Source organism: Glarea lozoyensis, assembly GCF_000409485.1.
Source record: "Glarea lozoyensis ATCC 20868 chromosome Unknown GLAREA4, whole genome shotgun sequence".
NCBI lineage: Eukaryota > Fungi > Ascomycota > Leotiomycetes > Helotiales > Helotiaceae > Glarea > Glarea lozoyensis.
Window position 1 is genome coordinate 828,202 of NW_007360999.1, and position 23,582 is coordinate 851,783.

Consider the following 23,582-nt stretch of genomic DNA (forward strand, 5'->3'; position numbering starts at 1 on the left):
TGGGTGGTCAGAGCTTCATCAAATTAGTCAGCGTGTGATCGATTCGCGTCTCCCAAAATCAACAATTATTGTCCGTCAGCTATTTTATATATCGAATTGCATCAGTGAATTATCAAATGCTATAGTAGATGGCACTTGCTAGATCCTTGAGTGGTCCTGCTGGACTTAGCATCAATACAACATCTGCCAATTCGTCGCTGTAAGTGATCCACTTCGCGCCAAAACACAACTTCCACCGCGTCGATCCCTTGCATGGAAAGATTTCTAACACCATTCCAAGCGGATCTTCCAACACCACACCCGCCGCCGGAGGGATGTTTGGAAGTACGGGCGCAAGCAAGCCGGGTGGGCTTTTCGGTCTGACGACTACGTCTGCTCCTCAAAGTGGAGGTCTTTTTGGAGGTGCAACAAGCCAACCTCAATCAGGAGGACTCTTTGGGACTACGGCAACAACTTCTCAACCACAGACTGGAGGGCTGTTTGGTACTGCGACGGCCTCGTCACAACCGCAAACTGGCGGGCTTTTCGGTACGGCCACAGCATCGACGCAGCCGCAGACTGGGGGACTTTTCGGAACCGCGAACGCGCCTGCAACCTCGCAGCCAGCTACTGGGAGCTTATTTGGAGCTGCCGCGGCAAAACCACAAACTGGTGGACTGTTTGGAGGAGCTTCTGCAGCAACATCTCAACCACAAACTGGCGGCCTGTTTGGAGCCTCGACAGCAACCACTTCGCAACCTCAATCGGGAGGACTTTTCGGAGGAACGGCAGCCACTTCTCAAGCCCAGACAGGAGGAGGTCTGTTTGGTGGTCTCAACAGTCAAAGTCAGAATAAACCGGCCACGTCTTTATTGTAAGCCCTTTCCTTTTCGATACTACGCTCTCAACTAACATTGGAAGCGGTGGTCTAGGAAATAACCAAACCCAACAGAATCAGCCTCAAGCGCAACAAAACTCTATGTTTTCTCAAAGTCAACAACAAAATGCAGGTGGTCTTGGTGGGGGGCTTTCATTAGGCCAGGGAAATGCACAAAACCAACAGAGTGTTCCTGGCGTACGCATCGATTTAACGAATCTCCGTGGCACTACAAGATTCAATGATCTGTATGACGACCTCCAGCAGACTATTATGAAGATGGACGAGGTGATACAAGGACAGATCAAGCTGAAAAATGATTGTGACGCCATCATGCCAGCTCATGACCAACAACTATCACAGGTTCCTGGCGACGTCGCTTTCTGCAGTCGGAAATTGATGGGTGTTGAAGGAGCGCTTGTTTCTGATGTGAAGTCAATAGCAGTCGCGCGAGATCTGGTCAAAGTTGATGCTGAGAATGCTAAACTAAGTTTCAAAGCTATTGACAATCTCAAATTACCACCTCAGTATCACAACACTGGAATCTGGTCCACAAAATCCTCAGACAATCAATCCGGTAATGGGGAGGAGGAGCAGGATATAGTAGGCCTTTTTTCTGCTACTACAGACGAGCTCTCGTCTACTCTGAAGAGGTATCAGATGAATATTAATGAGATAGAACAACATCTTCGTAACGTCGAGGGTGCAAGCGCTCAACAGATCAACGCATTCATTGCGAAAAGGAGCGGTAGCTCGAGTGCTCATGAAGATCCTGTAGCAGAACTCGCTGCTGCCCTTCGAGAGTTCGAACAAAGCATCCTTGGTGTGGCAGGCAAGGTGGGCGGGGCGCGGGAAAGTGTTCAAAATCTACAGCTTGGGGGACTGGCGGCGAGGAGTAGCGGGAATAATGTAAACGGTAAAAGAAGCGGTATATATTAGCGTTCTTGGTTTGTGTTGCATACTGGCTATTCTTGATGTATAACGAGTTTCTGGATTGGCCGGCGTTAGGAGTATGATATGATGAATGCATTCATCATCAGCTAGAAAAAAGATACCAATGCAGATTGCTAGGGGCCGGGATCAACTTGGCGGTTCAAGGCCCAGATCACTTCATGAAACACTCTACCGTATTCGATGCAGAAGTCTTTCAGTTGTTGCCATACATGATTAATAAGAAAAAGCTTTTAGTAATTAGCATCGAGTTGAATTATATTCTAGGGCTTGAATAGTAAGAAGGAACATGCTGATGGCTGGTGATTTGCGCCTTAGACGTTTGCAAAACGGTATGTACGGCTTGTGCCTCGCCTAGGTGTCTGTATAATGGAAAGCTGGCTGAAAGATATCAGCAGTAGTCTACAAGAGACTCCAAGTCATTGTTAGCACACATTTGACTTGATATGCCTAAATTTTGGATGGGTTGTGTTGGCTTGTCTATCCTTTTGTGGAGGAAACGCTACTCCTTTATCACAGTTCGTTCATTTGCCGTCTCCAAACCATCACCATCATTATCACTTTCAAGACCAGCATATTCATTCCAGACACATCAAAATTACCGGGTAACTACAGCGAGCATATTTAATAAGTCATCTTAATGGCTGCGAATGATTTTGAAAACACACCGGATGGGTCAGTCCCAAGTCTGATGCTGAGTACAGAGCAAAGCGAAGATGAAGACGAGGATGAGGACGACTTGACACCTCTCGAATACGCGCGTCAACAAGGCCTTTCTCGCAACTATTTGACAGACACCAGTGCGTACGATCACATCGATGCACTTCACCAAAACCTCGACTGTCATGTTCGTGATGATTCGCATCTTCCCCAAGTGGATTTCGGACCTGGACCCCGACTAGAGGAGCGTCTGACTCTGACTCGGGAAGCTGCACGACTTCTTCAAGAAATCAATAGAGACGATACCGATGATTTTGTTGAAGCTCTGATGCTATCGAGTCTAGATGTTCAGAGAGTCAGAAAACTACGAATCGAGCTTCCTCTGCTGAAGAGCCACCTGGAAACGGATCTGAGGAAGTTCGCGCGACGTGATGGCTTCGAGATTGATTTGAAAGATATCAAACTACCACTTGAGTTGGTAGATGAGAGTGCGGGCGAAGGTATGACATTCCCAGATCGACACCATGAGTTGGGATCCAAGATTATTGAAGACTTGAAGATGGAGAAGCTGGCGGTGTCGAGAGAGGCGATTTCATTTCTTCAAAGAGCAATCCAATCGTCTTGGACACGAGAAGACGAAGATGAGCTTTGGAGAGGTGAGCAGAGATATCGCAAGGTATGTCGATCGTTCCTGCCACGGAAGTTTGCTTATACTTCCTAGAAGAAAATCTACGAACCTGTCACTCCTCCACTACTGCCGATGTCTCCCCCGCCAAAACTATTCGAACCTTCTTCCTCGGATCCTACGTTTCAAGTTCCGCTGTTAGCTGACGATGGAGATGATTTATTCAAAACAGACTTGGAGAAGATCGAAAGGGAGATATTTGCACAAGATGTCCCTACACCACTTCGCAAAAGGGTCAAAGTGGAAGGCAATGGCAGCGACGATTCCACTCCTCTCAAGACCACACAAGAACAATTGGAAGAAGTATGCCGTCCTTTCATGGAAAGTGCCACCACACCACCAACTTCGACCGAGCGATTCAAGTCAGAGAAATACAAAGTAGAAGACATTCTCACCCCTCCAATGCCCAAAGTCAGATTCAGCCAAACAGTCGAATTCGTCCAGCCAGAGCTCTTAGACGAAGTTCCGCCCCCAGGGTCCGATGAGATCAAAGAAACGCTTGAAAGTAACTTCGGCGAGGCATATAAGAATGTCACACAACGTATCAATCAAGAACAACTAGAGCAGAAAGACGTCACAGCGCGAGTTAGAATCCCATACATGCCTGGAGATATCCCAGATCCGCCATGGAAGCCTTTTAGACAATGCAGAACCCCGGCGGAATTACTGGAATTGCAAAAAGAGATGATGAGATTGACTGTCGGGACAAACTTGAAGACTTGGAAGAGACCTAATCAGCTTGAACTTAGGTGGGCTCCATTTCCGCGTGCGATGACGAGAGTTGATTTCAGTGAGCCTGCCTTGGGTGATGATAAGACGTGGGAACAGTTCTTGGGTACCCGGGAGACTGTTATGACCAGTGGAGATATGACTTGGAAGCCTCCTGGATTACGAATCTTGAAGGATGAGGATGATGATGATGAACTGGAGCCGATGGAGAAGGTTGATAATCAGATTCGTCAAGATTTATTGTCCTTGGTTAGGAAGAGGAAGTTGGAACTAGATCTTAGAGATCTGGATGAGCAGGATATCAACGCTGTTCCTGGAGCAAAAGACAACGCTCTACTCTCGATCAAGAAGGAGAGCGTAGAGGGAGTGAAAAAGAGGAAGAACACACCAAAACCTCTCATCAGCGCAGCAAACACAGGCCTTCAGAAACTCAATGAGTTACCAGAACCGAATATGCTCCTCGGCGACGAATTCTCAGCTTTAGACATGATTGGAAACTTCAAACAGCTTCGCGGCGAAAAGAAACCCAAGCCTATACCGAGCAACTACTTCACTCAACCTCCCAAGAACCCAGCAGTTTCACTACAACTCAACTCCGATCCCGCACACGAAAAAGACCTCCGCCTCCCTCACCACCCTTCCCCAAAGCCCCTTCTCCACCACAAACCCTCCCTCCCCCTTGCCCCGCTCAAACCCCCCACCACACCTCTCCACATCCTCATCTCAACTCTCCTCCTAAAAAACCGCCCCTTAATCAAAACCCTGCACTCCCTCCTCCCAACCCTAATCCTCATCGAACGTGATTTCTCCACGCACAACACATCCCTCTGGCTCCCCGGTTCCGTCGCCCGGTCCCCCGTCTCTTCTCCGCTAGACTCCGAAGCTGATCTAATCATCTCGCCCAAGACCGGACTGGTGCTTACTACGCTTCAGAAAATACGGCAGAAAGTGTTGCCAGGGAGTAAGGGACGAAATGCGATTCAGGAGCGGATTGCGAGGGTTAGAGGGCGGTATGAGATGCTGTTTGTGCTTGTTACAGGTGAGGATGGGGTGGCTGAAGGGGATGCTGAGGCGCTGTGTGAGATTTCTGGTTTCGCTGCTGGGGGAGAGGGGAATGTAGTTGTGTATTTTGTCGGCCCCGAGGACGGGCTCGCGCGGTGGATAGCTCATATGATCCTCTCATACAGGAGTTCTGAGGGCGGAGTCTTAATCGAGGACGAGACGCACTGGGAACTATTCTTACGACGGGCAGGAATGAATGCGTATGCCGCGCAGCAGGTGATTGCGCATCTGAAGGCGCCGGAGGGCGTGGATGCGTTGAGTCCTTCTAAGGCGGGCTTGTATGGGTTGACTGCTTTTGTGGAGATGGGGAGGGAGATGAGGGTTAGACGGTTTGGAGCGCTGTGTGGTGTGGGTGTTGTGGAGAGGGTTAGTGATGTTGTTGATGGGGTGTGGATGTGATGTGTAAGGGGGTCGGGGTAGTGCTGAAGGGTGGTAATATGTGGCATATGTATTTGGCAGTGCTGATGTGCAGGGTATGTTGCTGGAATAGCTTATTTGAATGATTTGATGTGAAGTAAACGATAGGTAGATCTCACATCTAGCCTGTATATAGCTCGAATGTCATAATTTCCATACTTTTATACTATTATCTGGTACTCTTGTCGTACTTGGTCGTGTCGAAGTTTGAGGTGAGATGCCAGAACTCTTCTTGTGATAGTCATCAGAATCACTTGATGAACAATCCGAATCCGAGCTCGACTGATCAGTCGAATTGCTCGACTCGGAATCGTTTTCGCTATCACTTTCTAAATCAGCTTCTTGAACGCCCAAAGAGCGTTGACCAGAACAAGTAGCAACAACAGTCCCAGAGCTATGGACAACAGTCGAAGTCACAGGATCTACAAACATTAGCAAGCACCACCATCTCAGCGAATAAAACTCACCATCATGAGCCTTCCACTCCCAACTCCTCTCCATCGCACCCTCACTCAAACCCACTCCCTCCCAAACCCTCACAACTCCATCCACTCCCCCAGCCCAAACCTCCATCCCCCTATCCGCCCCAAAAACATCAACACCCAACCTCTGATTCGTCCCCGCGTGCCTCCCCACCAACCACCCTAACATCTTCCGCTCTCCCCGGATATCATACACTAACACCCCATCGCTCTTCCGCTCCACAACATACAAATACCGTCCGCACGCACTCCACGCAGTCTGACTCACGCCCATCCCTCCAATCCCCGCGACCGAATCCGCAGCTTCGGCGATACTCCATTGTGCCACCGTCCCGCCGAGCCCAGCCATATCGTAAAGACCGATCCAGCGCGTCCATGTTCCTGCTGCGACCATACCGACGCCAGTCTCCTCGCCGGCTGAAGGTTGGAGAGAGAGTGCGGAGATAATACCACGGATTCCAACGCCCCCGCCTTTCATCTTATGCCGTTTTGACGGAATGGTAGGGAGGGATTGTGTAGGCCCGGAGCCAGGTCGCGTGATGTCGAAGAGGGCGATGAGGCAGTCTGTGCCTGCTAGGAAGGTGGTGGGACTTGTCCAGAGGAGGGAGGAGGGCGTTTGGTAGGCTTCGGTTGTGGGTGATACTAATGGGTATGCAGCTGCGGGCGTTGCGGTTGGAGATAGGGAATTGGTGAGGCGGATTGGGAGGGAAGAGGGGGAGGTCAGGTAGAGTGTTGTGTTGGGGGAGGAGAGTGTGTAGGATGGGTAGGGTGCGAGGGTGTTTATTGGGGAGGGGTTGGCGTGGATTGTGTATGGTGAGAGGGTGATGGGGGAGGAGTGCGGTTCGAGGAGATCAGGGGGGAGGATGAAGGTTCGGATTTTGTTGTCGGCGCTGTTGGTGAGGAGGGAGGTGCCGTCTGCGCTCCATTGGGCGCTCTTGAAGTAATTCCATTCTGCGTCTTCTTCTCGCGGTTCCGGGGACGGACTGAGCTGTCCAGGAGGTTTATCTAAGGATCCATTCTCGCGGCCCCTCGATTCGGAAATGGAGCAGCTGTAGACGTTTCCGGTGGAAGCCTGCAGTAGATCAATTAAAATTCAATTGCAATGTAGCTTGGGTTGCAGAAAAAGATAAACCGTACTATCAATTCCGGAGTTTTTATAGAATTTTCCATTGTAAAGGATTATTTCATGTTGGAAAGCGTAGATAGAAGCGCGACAGACGAGCCGCAGACTCTTCGCGATCGCAGTGACCTGACTTCGAGGGTTGGTTGTCCATTGTCAAGATGCTCAATCGTTCCAGTCCTTGGAGGACGTCGACGTTCGAGGACCCTTGCAAATCAAGCACGTGATGTCGCGTTTTCAAAGTTATTCGAAACAACGCGTTGAGCTGGTCGAGCTTTGTAACATTACATTCTCATTCTGTTCATTTCTTAATATCTGTCAACCAAAGATTTTTATACGCCTCGGTATTTATAGACGTGCTTTAAGGCAAAACATTAATCGTCACTTGAAGAGTATTAGGCACAATTAGCGACTTGTATATGTTCTAGCAAACCGGAAAGAACATCGACTTGCTACTTTGTGTGGTAAGACTTGATATAGTGTAAAAGTTAGTTGATAAGAGCGGAGGTTGTATACGGCCTCGAAGTTAACATCGTCGCAGAAATAATCAGTGTTGTCACCAAACCCAAGGTTGTCACCGAAACAATTTGTGTCGATAGTATTCATAGATGGCAGGGATAGTGCCTTTGGGAGAGTCTGCCAACGGAAGGTAATCTCTTTTTGTTTGAAAACATTCTTTTATGATTCAATACGAATTCTTGCTGAAACAAGGCCATTTCCAACCCATTTTGGTAGTGGTGAGACCCCGTTTTCCGTATCGAGATAGGTGCTAGTTAAATTGTTTTAGTAAGAATTCTAGGCTTATTCTTTTCCTGTTGTTTCTGCAGCTTGTTAAAGCGATAATAAATTATATGAGTATCTATACCGACTTACTGAAGAAGATGAGTTTATTGGTTTTGTGGAGAGCAAATTTCGATTTCGTTATTGTGTTTTAGTTTTTATGATATGTTCTACCTATTTCATTGTAATTATATCCAACACATCAGAGAACAATCGTTTCTTCTTCCCATAGTGCGTACTAAGTTCAGTTGATCATACCCATCCTCATCGACAACCGTGTAAGGCTGTCGTCATGATCTGTTTCCACCGTTACCAACCACTCAGAAAATACACTCAAGCTTCTTTAAAACCTCAGCTCTTGAGAACTCCATGACGGAGCAACTACCCCCGTACTATGACATGTTTGGATATATATGGATCGGATCAGCCACTCCACGTATACATTTTCAACACTATTTCAGTTGCATAAATACCCTTCTCAAAATGCTCGATTAAAGCTAAAACGTACATTCCAAAGAAATCAAGATCTTCTCAGAACCCTGTCACCGAAACCAGCCTCGTCACCAAAATGCATTATTCGAATCCCAAGCTATTTCCAAGCATCGGAAGCGCTCATCAAAAGTCAAGAAAAAGGCAAATTGATTAGAGTTGGATATTCCAGTCAAATACGGCACTCAAAGGTTGGGAAAGAGTAGTTACCCTGGCAGCTGGGGTTTCTTTCTAGACTCCTCTCTTTAATAAAGATGCAGAAGTGAAGAAGAGAACATATGGAAATATAAATGCGGAGTCAAATTATCTCTCCTTCACCACATTCTCTACCCCCTTAACGCCTCTCCCACGCAGCCATAACTAGTCTTAAACTCATGAATATTCCTACCAAGCTTACTGCCGGTCCAGCAATTCAGAGTCTCAGCACTTTCCTGAATACATAGTAGCGCGACTTTGACTGACATTTTCGCATTTCCAGATTCTGCAAGTACCCAATCTACCTCCGACCATAGTTCCACAATGACCTATAGATTAACACACCATGAGCGTAAAGCTCAATGTACTATTTTCCTCCGGGGTTTTGGATATTTCATAATTGCGTCGTTCTAGATGTCGTTTTCGTCGGACGAAATGGATGTCAGGGCATTAGAAATAATTTTCATTCCTTTTTGTACGACTACCCTTGTTGACGGTTAAGATTCTCGTATATCTTGATAACCATCAAGTACAAGACTAGTATTTTTCTCAGTGAAATTTCAGTCATAGCCGAGTTGATTCCCCTTTCATCATTTGAATAATCAATGGGGGATTTTGAGAAAATCGGATTTGAGAATGATGAGTGGAGCTCTCTTCTAACATGTTTCTGTTATTTTCAAAACGTCCAGAAAAAGGGAAAAAGAAAAGATGGTCGAGACGCCTTATAAGTTAGCATTTACATACACACTTCAACCCTAACACAAAGCAGACCGAAACTTCTGGTGTCTGGTCTTTGCACTGTACGGCCTAAACCTAGGCTTGATTACGGACAAGTCTATGCTTTAGGAAAACAAAAAGCATATTAGCCTAATGTAGATTTATTATAATACAATGGTTTGTATGTTAAGGATAGAAGTTGTTTGGCAGCGAGATTAGTGTTGTCACCGAATATAAAATCGTTACCGAAATAGTTTGCATATCTATTCAGATCTGAATAATCTTTAAATTTAGAGAAGGCAGTGCGTTTAGGAAATGGGAAAATGGAAGTATTAGATTTTTTAAGTGCTAGTTAGAAGTGCTTTAGTGACCATGTCAAGCTCGTCCTCTGGAATCTGTGTTTGCTAAGCCGTGTTAGTTCGGAGGCTGGTCAGAGAGATTAAAGATAATATAAAGGATGCCTACTAAAGATATTCCACTATGTTGCAACCCACATCCTATTATTCTTTTAAACACATTTCCTTTCAAGACAAACCACCTCGCTACTCCTAAAAAGAATTATTAATTCCTCACTTCATAATACCACAACTATTATCAAGTACCAAAACCACTATACCCTCGATAAGACCCTCGCACTATAAAATCTAGAAGAACAACAAACTCCAGTAACGAAAAGAAAAACCGAACTAAACTTTGAACTCTGGGAACAGGAGGATGAGTGAGACTTGTATTCCCTAGTCGTAATAGAGCAAGGAGATGATATATTGAATCAGTCTCCTGGAATGGATGAGTTGGCGCAAGTGTAGGGAGAGCAAAGGCTGGAGCCGACGAAAGGATTATTGTCACCGAAAGCAGCGTTGTCACCGTTCTGAATTTAATTGAAGCTTAGCAAATCGCGCAGGATTGACACCTCAATCTCGTATCTCATCTGCAGCGAATTGCATCCTCCTGTCAGGGCTTTCGTGGTCTTTCATAGGATAATTACAGTCCCAACATACTTCTCCACCACAGAGATGACACGCCTGTGTGTTGAGTTGTTGTTCAATTCCTAATCTGGCGGTTCTCTATTCATATTACGCATTGCCCGTCGAAGGTAAGAGGTTTAGGAGAGCTTGGAAAGGGAAGTTGTCAGAAATGTTAAGTAGAAGGTATTTCGAATGGAGACGTCGCACCAAAAGGTGCTAGTTAGAGAGACAATGAGGACGTTGAATGATGTCGGAATATGGGAGACGGATAGGTGGGTTTCGTTTCTTAATCTTTATGTACTTGTTAGTGGTCTATTCGAATACAGAATATATTTCGCTGATCCCTAGAAAAGTCATCAATATCCTTGTTCATATATCTCATAACCGTTCCAAAACCATCACTACAACGCTCTCAAATTCTAATTATAAACCCTCACAACCTCGCCCTCTCCTTCAGAGCCTCCTCCACAAGATCAACAGCCTCCCCCGCACACCCATAACTAGCCTGATACCCCCATCCACCATGCCCATAATTATGAACCACCCACCCCCCATCCACCCTTTCCTTCTCAATCCTCACGCCGCCCGTCCTCAACGGCCTCAACCCAACACCATGCCTCACCACATCCAACGCTTCAATCCCCTTCCCCCCAGTTAACTGCGGACACAACTCCACCGCCCGCTTCATAATGCGCATCGCGGTATTCGGATCCGGCTGCGACTCGGATCGTCCTTTTTGGTACGTCCCGCCGAGAATCGTACCCCCGCCACACGCGCGCTTCATGATATAGCAAACCTCGTCGTCGCCGTCGTCGGTGCCGGAGATGGTCAGCATTACGCCGGGATCGTTACGGACGAGGACGATTTGGCCGCGGACGGGGATGACGGTGGAGTCCATTACGCCGCCGAGTTTGGAGGCGAGCAAGCCAGTACAGTTTACTACTATGTCTGCGGTTCCGGAGGGATGGAGAGAGCGGGCTTGCGAGATGTGGGTTAGGGTTTTGCGGAAGAAAAGGACGTTGGAGGAGAGACATTGGGAGACAAGGTAGGGGAGGTAGATGGCGGTGTTGATGCAGACGGATGTGAATGCTGTTGCGGAGTCGGCGCCTGGAGGGACTTCAGATTTGGGGAGGATACGGAAGTCAGGGACGACGGTTTTGAACCAGGGGTCTTGGGAGGTGAGGACCTTAAGCCATTGGCCTGTTGGGGTTGAGGCGTCTTTTTTGCGGTTGAGGGAGAGTGTGTCTGGGGATGTTAGTTTAGGGTTGAGAGGGGAATCAAAGAGATAGATTTGGATTGAGATAAGATGGATGATAAGGAGAATATATTGAATAAGAGATAAATGCTGCAAATATTATACAGCGAAGTTGAGCATATTCTTTCAAGCCTTGTGGTGATATGTGATGTAGATAGATGAGGATATACAACTCACTCTGAAAATGAATACCCGCTTCCGGTACATCTCTCGCAAGACGAGCTAGTTCCGGCCAAGTATTCCTCTCATACTTCGATCCAGCCTCATCTGCCATTCTGCATCACAGTCAGAATTTGACTCGCTCACCTGTGATGTAAGGTTAGGAAAACATACGGCAAATAGTTTGCACCTGCCCATGGTGATGTATATTCAATGTCATAATCACCTGGCATATGTTTTGCTACCACAATCACATTGTATCCTGGTTTCTTGGATAGCAAGAGAGCTGTGGTGAGTCCTGAGACTCCAGCACTATGCGGTATTAGCTTGTGGTTTGGCAAATGGGAGAGTGGTGTATACCCGAGGACGACGATGTTTGGCATTTTGGAGTCAGTTAAGTGTGTACAGACTAGGGCTCGGTTTACTTAGCTGAAAAAACGACAATAATGTTAAACTTTCGGTTTCCTGTAAGGCGTCCCTGCGGCCCAAATATAAAGCTACTATATTGCCAAAATTGGCTAATTCTCACTAGCTTTGTTAGTAAACGCTTAATAATCTTGCGGGCAGCTGATTCCCGAGGTCGGCTGCGGGAGCCCCACAAATCCTGGGAATTAATTCCAGAAGCCGTTAATGAAATCATGACACCTCCCCAACCATCAACCCAATCCACCAATACTATATACTTCCACCAAGTAGCCTGTTGGAAAAACGGCGGTATTTGGGTCGCCAGCCCAAGCGCCGTTGAGCTGGCTTATCTCCAAGTACTGAGGCGGCAGCGACGATGCGACCAGAAAATAGCACCTTACGTGCGAAGCTGGGCACAAAAGATGTCTTCTTCGGTCTAATCTAGTGACCTAGGAGTGACGTGAAAGCGGTCGACTCCGAGATGGGCCAACTCAACGGCGCTAGGGCTGGCGATCCAAATTACATTCTTTGAAATTTAAGTTTTAAGCTAGCCCTTTACTATACAGCACTATACGCTAGTTATCAATATCGCTATAACCTATTTCTAGCTACTTATCTGACTTTTAAGTACCTGGGTGCGTTTTCATGAGTGCCGCGCTAACCAAATTTTGGGCATGTGTAGCGATTTAGATACAACCACGCTACAGTAGTAATAGTAACCAGGATTCTGAGTTAGTCAAAAGTAGGAACAGGTAATACATTACTGTGGGTTTTATTTTGAGAGTATTCGTGTTCAATGCTAATTAGGTACAAATTATATAAGTCAGTCGATAACTACTATTTTGGTGTTCCTTCGCCTGGGAAAACAGGTTGTCAGCGGCACTCATGAAACCCGCCCAAGCACTACTGTAATATAACCACTCGACCTTACCTTTTCGAATTACATCGTACCGCAAACTCCACTAGGTCCATTCGACCTGCCGCAATGGCTCCTCTTCTCGGAACAGTTCTTGTCACGGGCGGAGGCGGATTTCTCGGCTCTCATATAGTCGACGCTCTCGCAGCTGACCCCGAATGCGCCCAAGTCGTAGCAACGTATCGACAGGAAAGACCTGGTCAACATACCAACCCGCTAACGACCTACCACGTTTGTGATGTCACGGATCGCGACCAGATTGTGGCCTTGCTCGAAGATGTCAATCCAGATATCATTGTACACACCATAATGCCGGGAGCCTTTGCGCCCCCGGAGGCTCAATATCACGTTAACTACGTGTCCACTAAGCAACTCCTCTTGGTAGCACGAGACCACCCTACCGTCAGAGCGTTGGTTTACGTGAGTTCCGCCGAAGCAGTTGGTCTTGCCTCTGGATTAAACACAAAGCCAGAAACCGAAGAAGATTCGGTCCTGTGTACTCTCGAGACTGGGTCAAATCCATACGCTCGTACCAAGGGAGCCGCAGATGCTCTCGTTCTTGCATCTAATAGCCCAGAGAGGCCATCGAAAGCTGATTTCAAGGGACATCTTCTCACGACAGTCATTCGCTTCCCTGGCATCTACGGACCACGAGATAGCATGATCAGTGAACGTTTCTACTCAATGGCCAATACACTAGGGACTCGTATTCAGTTGGGGCCAAACAAAGCATGGCATTCCTGGGTTTACATCGAGAGCGCTGTCTATGGTGTTGTTCTTGCTACCAAAGCCTTGTTGGAAGGCCAGCATAAAGATGGGCATCTAACTGTTGATGGAGAGGCATTCTTCATTACTGACGAGAAGCCAATCAAGTTTTGGGATTTTGCTTCGCGCTTCTGGAAGGCGGCTGGAGACAGGGCGTGGACTGGGGAAACGCGGCCTAAAGTTGTTATTATTCCTTTGTGGTTCTTATGGTTCAACCTCATGCTTATGGCATGGGCTTACAATATCTTCACGCTAGGTTACAAGGAACCTGGTTTTATTTGGCGAAATTTCGAGTACATGAGGAAAGGCTGCTGGTACTCGAGCGATAAAGCAAATAAGCGGTTAGGATATAGTCCAGTTTGCGACACGGATGAAGGCATCAGTCGGACAGTTCAATGGTATCAGAGGAATTGGTCTCCTAATCACAAAAAGAGTGAGTAAATATCTCTGGCTGCTTCGGCAGTAAGAGCTGGGGGGGACCTAGAAGGAGCAAGCTAGGATACCGCAAACAAGTTTAAGACTTCCAAACAGCGCTTTACACGACTAATATTAATCATTACAGAAGCAGTCGCGTGGAATTCAACAACAAAAATAATTACTCTAAAGTGAATGGCTGGGTATAAGCCAAGGGTACCTACGTACTGTACGTACTATAAGATTCATTAGGCAAAGCCTTTAGATGTCGCTTGCAAGAGTGTCAAGTCAACATACCTACTTTAAACGAACCCGCTCTTGATAGAGCGGTCTTTCCCATGATTGGATTGAGGAAGATCTATCATAGGCATAGTGTGTTGTCTATTTAATGCATATCCTCAACCTCAACTACCAAGAGCATCGCACATCAAAAACCACACTTTTTAGTATGGAGATCTGCGTCGTCCCCTTGATATACAGTGTCGGACTACGCGTTCTATGGCCTTCGAGCTTTTCTTCTTTTCTGCCTGGCATTTTGAATGTCAGGCTGCAGAAGCTGACAAATCCGAATGCTGCCAATGCTGAGTAAGTCCAGTGTCGCAGGGAAGCAAGACTGCAGGTGAGCAGCTGTTAAGTTCATCCAGATTGTATAGCGTCGAGTAATACAGGATGGAATCAATAACGCTGGATGGAATCAATGACGCAGAATGGAGTCAGTAATGCAGCATGGAATCAAGCACCCCCTCTTTGAGAAGTTTTTCGAGGAGAGGTTTGAATATAAAGTGCGTCTCTGCTCTGCGACTGTTCGACCCTAGAATAGTATTGAACGCACCTGCTAAGCAACTGCTACTGTTGTACCCTACTCCCGGCTCACCTATCCACTTCGTCTCGTCAAGCCGCTCAATATGGCATCCAGAAACATCAATATCCATCCTACAGGCTACCATCCAGCCTCCCTCACAAAAACAAGCTTCGACATCATCATTATTGGTGGAGGCCCTGTTGCTAACTTCGCCGAGGCTCGTCTCGCCAAAGCTGGACTGAGTGTTGCCGTCGTTCAACACGAGCTCTACGGCGGTGAGTGCCACTTCTTTGGCTGCATTCCGTCCAAAGCACTTCTTAGACCAATCGAAGCTTTTGAAGCGGCGAGAGCAATTGACGGAGCTCGAGAGGCGATTGGCAACAACAAGCTGAATGTTGCCGCCGTCTTCGCAAGAAGAGACAAGATCGTAGATGTGTGGGATGACAGGAACTGGATTTCCATTTCAAACGGAGCCAGTGGTGCGACGCTTGTACGAGGTTTTGGACGTATTGCGGGCGTCAAAACAGTTAGTATTCAACCCCATGGAGAGACGCAGAAATACAATATTGATGCGAACGTTGCGGTCATTGTGGCCACGGGTTCGACACATAACTTGCCTGCGATTCCGGGCATCGAAAGTCTTGAGAAAGGAACGGAGCTCTGGATCAATAGGGATGCAGTCGCAGCAAATTCCGTTCCTGAGAATCTGATCATCCTCGGTGCTGGCGCTGTTGGGTCTGAGATGGCAACTTTTTATGCCGCCATTGGCTCCAAGGTGACACTAATCTCGTCCACTGCCGAGATCTTGCCCAAGGTTGAGCATGAGGCTGCGAAGATTGTGCGGAATAGCTTGGAGGCATGTGGCGTCTCGGTAAGGCTATCCTCGCGTGTCTCCAAGATTGAGAAGCAAGCTGCCAACTCATTCATTGTCGTGTTATCCAATGGAGAAACCATTCCAGGTTCTGTGCTGTTGAACGCAACCGGACGCAGGCCCAGAACCTTTGACTTTGGGCTCGACAGCATCGGCCTAGTCGGAGAAGGTCAGCCATTGAAAACGAATGCAAGCCTCGCCGTTGCTATATCTCCCGACACTCAGCCATGGCTTTATGCGATTGGGGATGTGAATGGTCTTGGCCCTACTACACATATGGGAATTTACCAGGCTCGAATTGCCAGTAACGCCATTTTGACCTTCCTTCAGAATACGAAGCCATCCCTCAACATTAGCAATCCTGTTGGAATTAATGTCACAGAAGCCAAGGACTTTACAAACACATTTCCCCAGGTTGTTTTTACGGAACCCAACATCGCCGCCGTTGGCCACACACTTGCCTCTGCTGAATTTGCTGGTCTGAAAGTCAGGGCTGTTGACAGCGATTTCAACATACCGGGGGCATGGTTGTATGGCGATGCACAGCCTGGCTGGGCTCGATGGGTCATTGAAGAAAAAACCGATAGGTTGGTTGGTGCAACATTTTGTTGTATCGAGGGTTCCGAATTTGCAAATGCAAGCCAGGTAGCCATTTTGCGAGGAATGACCTTGAGGGAGATGGTACACGTTGTTCCCCCATTTCCCACTCGTGGTGAAATTTGGTCTGCCTTACTGAACGCCGCTGGGTTTTAGCAGGCTAGACTACAGAGATTCTCTATGTTAGCATTAATGAAGCAGTCTCAAAAACCGCGAAGTTTTGGGGTGCAAGATGATTAATATTTCATTATTATCGAAGAGCAAAGCAGAAAATGTAAGTAAAGTCCAATCGGAACTACGTTGACCATATACTGTGAGGACTATTATACTAGAACTCAAGCAGTCCAAGTTTGGCTGATGGAATTTCATATCCTGTTTCATCCAGCACAACGAAACAGAAAACTTGCCAACGAAAGAGAGAATTTGCCAGCGATTCAGAGACCGAAGATCAATTGACTCTTTATTTCGAGCTTTGAGGGTCATCGCATTCGACTTTGTCCTGGTCCCATAGTGTACGAAGTGCTCATGAGAAGCTCTCAGTGAGTGTTTGCTAAGTGTTTGCTGGCCATTTTCCAGCAATTGTAGCTCACCAGCCCAAGCGAAGTACTGCATTAAGTCAAGTTATACATCAAGATCACATAGACTAGTATAGCATCAGTGAGCAACACAATACTGCGCAGCCGAGAATTCTGAAAGCAACTGACTCAAATCCACAATCAAAAGCTGCCATTTTGTTCGTAAAGTTTCATTTCAAGGTATAAGCTAGAATGTTATAGAGATTTTTGTATCTGGGTCTTGTTCTGCCGTTGAAATCCTAGTGTGTAGGTTTTAGCTTCGCAGATAATAATGTCGCCCGTTGGTGTACCTGCTTAGGGTCCCACTCCAATAGCTCGGCCGTTCCTATCCAACTATGCGCATATTTGGAAAAATATCCGGTCGAACTCTCAACCCAAATAGTAGTTGATGGGCCATGAATGGAAACAGAGCAATCAGGATCTTCGCCGACTATGATGGCTGTAATGAAAAAGCCTGTGTGGTGTATAATGCCCCGGTGGGATAGAGTCAAAGTGGCTTTCTTCATCAAGACATAAATTAAGAAGTACTACATACACCAGCTACCTAATAACACTAAGTAGATAATCATGTCAGCAAAATCTAAAGAACGTATGACCCGTCTTGTCTAGCCTATAACAATATTAATATCCTTTTAAGTTAGCTAACAGGTTTTCTCTACATATTTTCTCATAAAGCTCTAACAAAGCTCTTAACTTAACATATCTAGTATCTATTTTTTCTTTTACAATTAAGCTGACATTATGCAATCCTCTAATCCGCATTTATTCAATCTTCAATATGTCGTAGAGACATGTAGTGTTAGATTAACACCCTCGCATGGCGACACATCCAGTCATTTACCCCCCTTCAAAATTACACCCAAATATCGAGGAGCTACTTCAGTTATATCCAGCTCGCTAATTCAACGTAAATCAATACGCCAAAGCGTGAGCTTCGCGACAAAAAGGTAATTTAAGTGGAACACCATCTCTTTCGGACTATTGCCTTTTTACATTCCAACTCTATTCGACAATATATCTCTAAGCGAAGAGTCCTTCTACCTAACAGCTTTTCCACTATATTAAATAATTCCGTAACCTCGCCTCTTAGGTATAAAACAGAACTACAAGGTAATATAGTATGGAATTTAACTATTTACGTAGAGTTCACCTCTCATCTTATAGTAGATCCTCTCAAATGCTAAAGAGGTTATACTAATCTATACTAAATAGCGTTTATAGTCTACTAGACGTTTTATTATTCGCTATAGTGATCAACTCCTTCGTAGCCTTGTGTTCGAGGCCGAAGGCATACTCTAATATCACTTAGTATATCTAGGAGAGTTGTAATATAGAATTAACAAAGATCACTCGTTACTATACTCTGATCATATCTCCCACTGACTTCATCCGTGAAAACCATCAACCCCCGCCAATTCAGTACCGGAAGATGTCTATAAATGTGCACGTACCGAGTGGAGAGATGTTTCGCTCCATCATATTAATTAAGCCGAATAGATTAGTAAGGATAGTCTTTCCTGCAGTTTATAGCGCCGCAGCTGGCGGGATAGAACAACAAAAAGACTCGGGAGTCGAAGAGATAGTTGTTGCTCGCCAATAAATTCATATGCTACGTGATCTGAAGGATTTCCCCTTTTCTTATAGGCATAACATGAGAAACGGTTACACGATAACGAAACCACTATACAAAGAGTCACTGGTCTATGTGCTAAACACGAGTTGAACAAATTGGGACACGATACAGTTTAATACCTAATGTCTACTGAGCGAACAAGTCCTACTAGATAGCAATAAAGAAACTTCTTTCTCCCTCCAAAGGTTTCACAATGGCCCTCTTGATAATTGGGTCAACACAGGACGTTCGAATTCTCTCGGGGGTAGCAGGACTTTCCAGTCTCAGCAGCCCATCGTCCTTCGAATTGGACCCTATCTCAGCCTCCACTCCATATTGACTTCGTGCAGCCTTTAGAGCGTCACGAATTGCGAAGAATACCACACTTCCCATAAACAGTGGGGGTTCACCGACACCTCTACTGCGTTGGATCGTTTGCAGATTCTCCCATGTGACGCCCTTAAGCATCGAGACATTAAGTTCCTGAGGCACATCTCGAAATCCAGGGATTTTGTATGCACCAGGACCGCGAGTGGCAAGCTGCCCCCTCATTGGCCCGCCACGAAACCAAAGAGACTCCTCCATAGTGAAGAGACCCATTCCCTGTACAAAGGCACCTTCGATTTGGCCATAGTCAATAGCAGGATTGATTGAGCGGCCAATATCCATCTTGACGTCCGCGCGCAGACAAGTCCAATCACCAGTCAGTGTGTCGACCTCGACCTCAGCGGCAGAAACTCCCTGGGTGAAGTAGAAGAACATTTGACCGGTGTTGGGACCCCATGTGTATCCAATATCAGGCGTCTTGTAGAAGCCGTTGGCCGAAAGGTTGACTCGGTCGAAGTAAGCTGCACTCGCCAGCTTCTTCATTGGCGCATCCTGGCCAAACTTCTCTCGGTAGGGCTGTAGGCGTTCGTTAATTTGCTTACACGCGTTGAAGATTGCGTATCCATTCAGATCAGAAGATGCCGAGGCGGCTGTGGAGGATGTGTTTGCCACGGTATTGGTAGCAGTCTCTGATATGTGAACATCAGACATCGGAACCTTGAGTGCTTCAGCTGCAATCATTATCATCTTCGTGTGGAGACCTTGACCCATTTCGGTTCCACCGTGAGCAACCAACACCGTTCCATCGTGGTAAATATGCACCAAAGCACCAGCTTGATTGACTAGAACATTTTGGTCAGCTTCGTGGTCATGCAAGCAAAGACCAAATGGAGTTGTACATAAAAGGAGTGAAATGGTTGATTATCAAAGACGGATATTGGTAGAGGAAATATACTTACGGAAAAGCGCGGTAAATGAGATGCCGAATTTCGTTGGTATTATGGCCAGGCCGCGTTTTTTCCACTTGTGCTCTGCGTTGAACTTCCTCACGGCTTCGCGCCGATTTTCGTAGTCTGTCTCTTCGAGAACTTGTTTGTACATGATAGGCACATGCCAGTCCTTCAAGCTTTGCTTGAAATGAGTTTCCTCCAGGGGTTTGTAGAAATTAATCTCCCGCAGCCTCTCTACTGGCATACCGAGACGGTCAGCCACCTCGGCCATGTAGGACTCCGCAATGAAGTTGCCCTGGGGGCCACCGAAACCACGGAAAGCCGTATTGGACATAGTATTCGTCTTGCAGAGCCTCCCTCGGACGTGGACATTCGGAATTTTATAACACCCATCGATATGAGAGAGCGCTCTGTCGCAGACAGAACCACTAAGGTCTTGAGTCCAGCCACCATTACAGAATACATCAGCATCGAGGGCTTGAATTTTTCCATCTTTGTTAACAGCGACCTTCCAATGGGCAAGGAATGGATGCCTTTGACCGGAGGTGATCATGTCTTCATCGCGATTCAACATACAACGGACGGGACGTCCCGTTTTCTTCGCACCGAGGGCAACAATTCCAGTGAGTTGAACTGAGCGAGTCTCTTTACCACCAAATCCACCCCCCAATCGTTTCACGCGCGTGACTACTTTGTTTGCTGCAACATTGCACACTTGAGCAACGTACGTTTGACTAGAAAATCATTAGCATCAACTCTGGATCAGGTAAAGGGGCTGGTGGTTGCTAACGTCTCTGTTGGGTTCTGTGTACTGGAAAACACTTCCATCTCACCGTCTTCTGGTTTTGGTATTACACAGCACGCTTGGGTTTCCAAGTAAAAATGTTCTTGGCCGCCCATCCGTGTCACGCCGGTAAAAACGAAGTCTGCATTTTCACAGGCAGTGTCCACATCCCCATTGTTGATGTATCGATAATGATCAAAGAAGCTTTCTTTTACGATTGCTTCCTCCATGGTGAAGATGGGCTCCAACTCCTCGTAATCCACCTTGACCGCTCTAGCGCCAGCCGCGGCATGGGCAGCGCTATCTGCAAGAATGATACCAATAGGTTGGCCAGTGGTGAAAACCTCATCGACAGCAAAGAACACTTCGTCGCATACTGGAGCGCCCCATCTATTCGCTTCTGGTGAAGGCATGTCGGTATGATCAAGCCATTCAACCACGCCTGGAAGATCCATGGCCGGTGAGTAGTCGACGGATGTGATCTTAGCGCGCGCCTTGGTTGACAGTACAAGAGAGCCGTAGAGCTCGTTCTTCTGAACTGGAATATCATCTGTGTATTGAGCTTCGCCCGTAACCTGCTTCATTGCTGCGACATGTGGTTTAGCTTTGCCGAGAACGTCCTGTTGATAAGCAATGGTAGCATCGGTGTCTTGTTTGCCGTGAGAAATCATCCTCTCGATTTCTTCAATGACTTCCTCGTCGACTTCTTCTTCCTTTACCTCGAGCTTGGAAAGTGTGTCATGGTAGAATCGATAAAAGAAGCCGAGTGCTAAAGATTTTCTATAGGTGGCCATCCCACCAGGGACACCAAATCTGAGGTCAAAGTCTTGCTCCAGGGCATTCATAGTACCTTCGAGGGTAGCAGGATTCGTGATTTTCTTGCCAATTAGGAACTCGCCAGCAGACTTTGCTGCAATGGTGGTCGGCGCCATTCCACCATATACAAGATCTGCGCTTTCTACCACATTTGAATCATCCAGAGAGAGGCGAATGGCTGCGTTGACGATTGCAATATCATCGTCTTTGCGCTTGGACTGCTTGTATGCTTGGAAAAACTCTCCCTTCTCCTTTGCAATTGGAATGCGAATACTCGCGATGATCCCATTCGGGGGTAGTGCCGTTCTACGATATCCCTTGAAAAATTGGGACATGGGTATTTCGATTTCTTCTTCCAACGATTTAGCGACCAAGGTTGCATTGGCCGCAACAAAGACTGGATTCAGGTCTGATATGGGCGACGCAGTAGCTAGATTACCTGCGGGGGTTCCGACATTCCTGATCTGGCGCCCAGCGAAATACTTGAGTTGTTTGTGAATTGCTGCAAACACCTGCCCTTTAACTGGGCCGTAGTGTTCCACCGCCTTCAAGGCGATATCTTCTAGGTCGGTCAACGTGACGTTTCCACCGATTTCTAAGTGGTCATCTTTGAAGGAGAATTGTCGCAACTCAGCAATATCACCAACGAACACGGAGACCGTGTATTGCATGGCCTTGAACTTAATCTCGATCTGCGTTTCCGTGCTGCCACCAATGATTTTTGCAGATGGATATACACTTTTGATCTCCAGCAATTGGTTCAATGTAACGGGTCGGTACCATCGCTTCCTCTTATTCCCTAGAGCCAGAGGCCGGAACTCGTGTTTGGAAAGTGCAGGAGGAAATATAAGTTCGGTATCAGGGTTGTACTCGATAAACCCAGGTGGAGTAAACCGCTTTATAGGTTGGTCGTCCTTGAACCCGTCCTTACCACAGCCTCCCGATTTCCCATCTCCTCTTTCCATGCAGCAGCCGCCGCCGCCGTTGGCTTTAGCTTTCCCACAGGACTTTCCAACGCTGAAGGTCTGCGCGGCATCGAGAATGGGGCGATAACCCGTACACCTACAGAGATTGCCATCAAAAGCCTCCTCAATATCGTGCTCCGATGGACTCGAGTCATTCCTCAACAAGGCATAAAGACTCATAACAATCCCAGGTGTACAGAAACCACATTGGCTTCCATTGCCTTTTGCAATTCGCTCTTGCGTAGGGTGTGGCTTGTTGACGTTTCCGATACCTTCAACGGTAATGACATGCTTTCCATCGACGCTGACCAGCGGTGCTAAACACGCATTAACGCTGGCATGGTATATCTTTTTTGTTGTAGGATTGTACTGCGAAACGACAACAGTGCAGGCTCCGCATCCTCCTTCGGCGCAACCTAGCTTTGTCCCAGTCAAGCCTATGCCACGCAGATATTCAAGCAAAGTGACTTCCGGATCAATGTCATCGATGGTAACCCGTGTACCGTTGAGATAGAATCGGAGGGTATCATCATATGTGGTCGTGACCGACGAGAGAGATTGGGTTGCTGAGGGTTCGACTGCAGGTTCAGGTGAAGTGGCAATGGGCGCCATTGTTGGGATTTCGAGCTCAGATACGCGTTGGATCGCGGTGAGTGAAGTGAAGTCGTAACTGTGTGCTCTGGGTATCAATGGCCCATCTGGCTAGAATCATGCAGTTGGTGGAAGGAAAGATAAGAAGAGACTAGGACAGAGAGAAAGACTGAAGCAGTCAACAGATGGAGATGATGAAAGTATAACCCTTCTTACGGCGTGACAGAGTAAAAAGCAAACTATAGCAAAGCGATCATCAAGCTCGCGGCCGGCCGTCCTTATCAGTCTTAAATAATGGGCAAATTTGGCTGCTGTCCAATCTAGATGTAATGGAGCTGGCCGACAAGGGCGGTAAAAGGTGGGAGGGAAGAGGAAGGCTTTTGTTTTCTCATACCAGGATGGGGACACTAGTGGCGGGGTAACAAGAGGTCCTATACAAGAAGGTACGGGTGTGTGATGAGTTTGGATATATTATTGAAGTGCTTCTTTTCTTCTCTCCATAGTGATTTTACTATGGAAGAGAGGTCAAAAAGTTAAGAATGTCCTAAATTGGAAGTTGTCAGTCCGTTGAAAGTGAATTAGGATATGTGACAATAGTGGACCGAAATCAACCTTAAGCTTGTCGGCGGACGGAAGCGAAGCCGGCCCCGACGACCTGAGTTTCGGCGAC

General features: G+C 46.9%; 7 protein-coding genes across 7 annotated transcripts; 4 read left to right on the forward strand and 3 right to left on the reverse strand.

The window, feature by feature from the left end:
* Positions 1-128: 128 nt before the first annotated feature.
* GLAREA_09626 (uncharacterized protein) lies at positions 129-1,795 on the forward strand (the record flags this gene model as incomplete). The annotated part of the gene is made up of 3 exons (XM_008086222.1): positions 129-199; positions 281-853; positions 901-1,795. 3 exons carry the CDS (start codon positions 129-131, stop codon positions 1,793-1,795), a joined length of 1,539 nt encoding a protein of 512 aa, XP_008084413.1.
* A 652-nt stretch (positions 1,796-2,447) lies between these two features.
* On the forward strand, positions 2,448-5,342 carry GLAREA_09627 (uncharacterized protein; the record flags this gene model as incomplete). The annotated part of the gene is made up of 2 exons (XM_008086223.1): positions 2,448-3,143; positions 3,189-5,342. 2 exons carry the CDS (start codon positions 2,448-2,450, stop codon positions 5,340-5,342), a joined length of 2,850 nt encoding a protein of 949 aa, XP_008084414.1.
* Positions 5,343-5,504: 162 nt separating this feature from the next.
* Positions 5,505-7,012, reverse strand: GLAREA_09628 (WD40 repeat-like protein; the record flags this gene model as incomplete). The annotated part of the gene is made up of 3 exons (XM_008086224.1): positions 5,505-5,782; positions 5,828-6,914; positions 6,980-7,012. The coding sequence occupies 3 exons, from the start codon at positions 7,010-7,012 to the stop codon at positions 5,505-5,507; spliced, it is 1,398 nt and encodes a 465-aa protein (XP_008084415.1).
* A 3,529-nt stretch (positions 7,013-10,541) lies between these two features.
* GLAREA_09629 (Nucleotide-binding protein) lies at positions 10,542-11,905 on the reverse strand (the record flags this gene model as incomplete). The annotated part of the gene is made up of 4 exons (XM_008086225.1): positions 10,542-11,353; positions 11,541-11,638; positions 11,697-11,834; positions 11,883-11,905. 4 exons carry the CDS (start codon positions 11,903-11,905, stop codon positions 10,542-10,544), a joined length of 1,071 nt encoding a protein of 356 aa, XP_008084416.1.
* A 1,007-nt stretch (positions 11,906-12,912) lies between these two features.
* GLAREA_09630 (NAD(P)-binding Rossmann-fold containing protein) lies at positions 12,913-14,049 on the forward strand (the record flags this gene model as incomplete). The annotated part of the gene is made up of 1 exon (XM_008086226.1): positions 12,913-14,049. One exon carries the CDS (start codon positions 12,913-12,915, stop codon positions 14,047-14,049), a length of 1,137 nt encoding a protein of 378 aa, XP_008084417.1.
* Positions 14,050-14,927: 878 nt separating this feature from the next.
* Positions 14,928-16,448, forward strand: GLAREA_09631 (FAD/NAD(P)-binding protein; the record flags this gene model as incomplete). Its single annotated transcript, XM_008086227.1, has 1 exon — positions 14,928-16,448. The coding sequence occupies one exon, from the start codon at positions 14,928-14,930 to the stop codon at positions 16,446-16,448; it is 1,521 nt and encodes a 506-aa protein (XP_008084418.1).
* A 2,199-nt stretch (positions 16,449-18,647) lies between these two features.
* GLAREA_09632 (Molybdenum cofactor-binding protein) lies at positions 18,648-22,933 on the reverse strand (the record flags this gene model as incomplete). The annotated part of the gene is made up of 3 exons (XM_008086228.1): positions 18,648-19,648; positions 19,766-20,490; positions 20,547-22,933. 3 exons carry the CDS (start codon positions 22,931-22,933, stop codon positions 18,648-18,650), a joined length of 4,113 nt encoding a protein of 1,370 aa, XP_008084419.1.
* Positions 22,934-23,582: the final 649 nt, after the last annotated feature.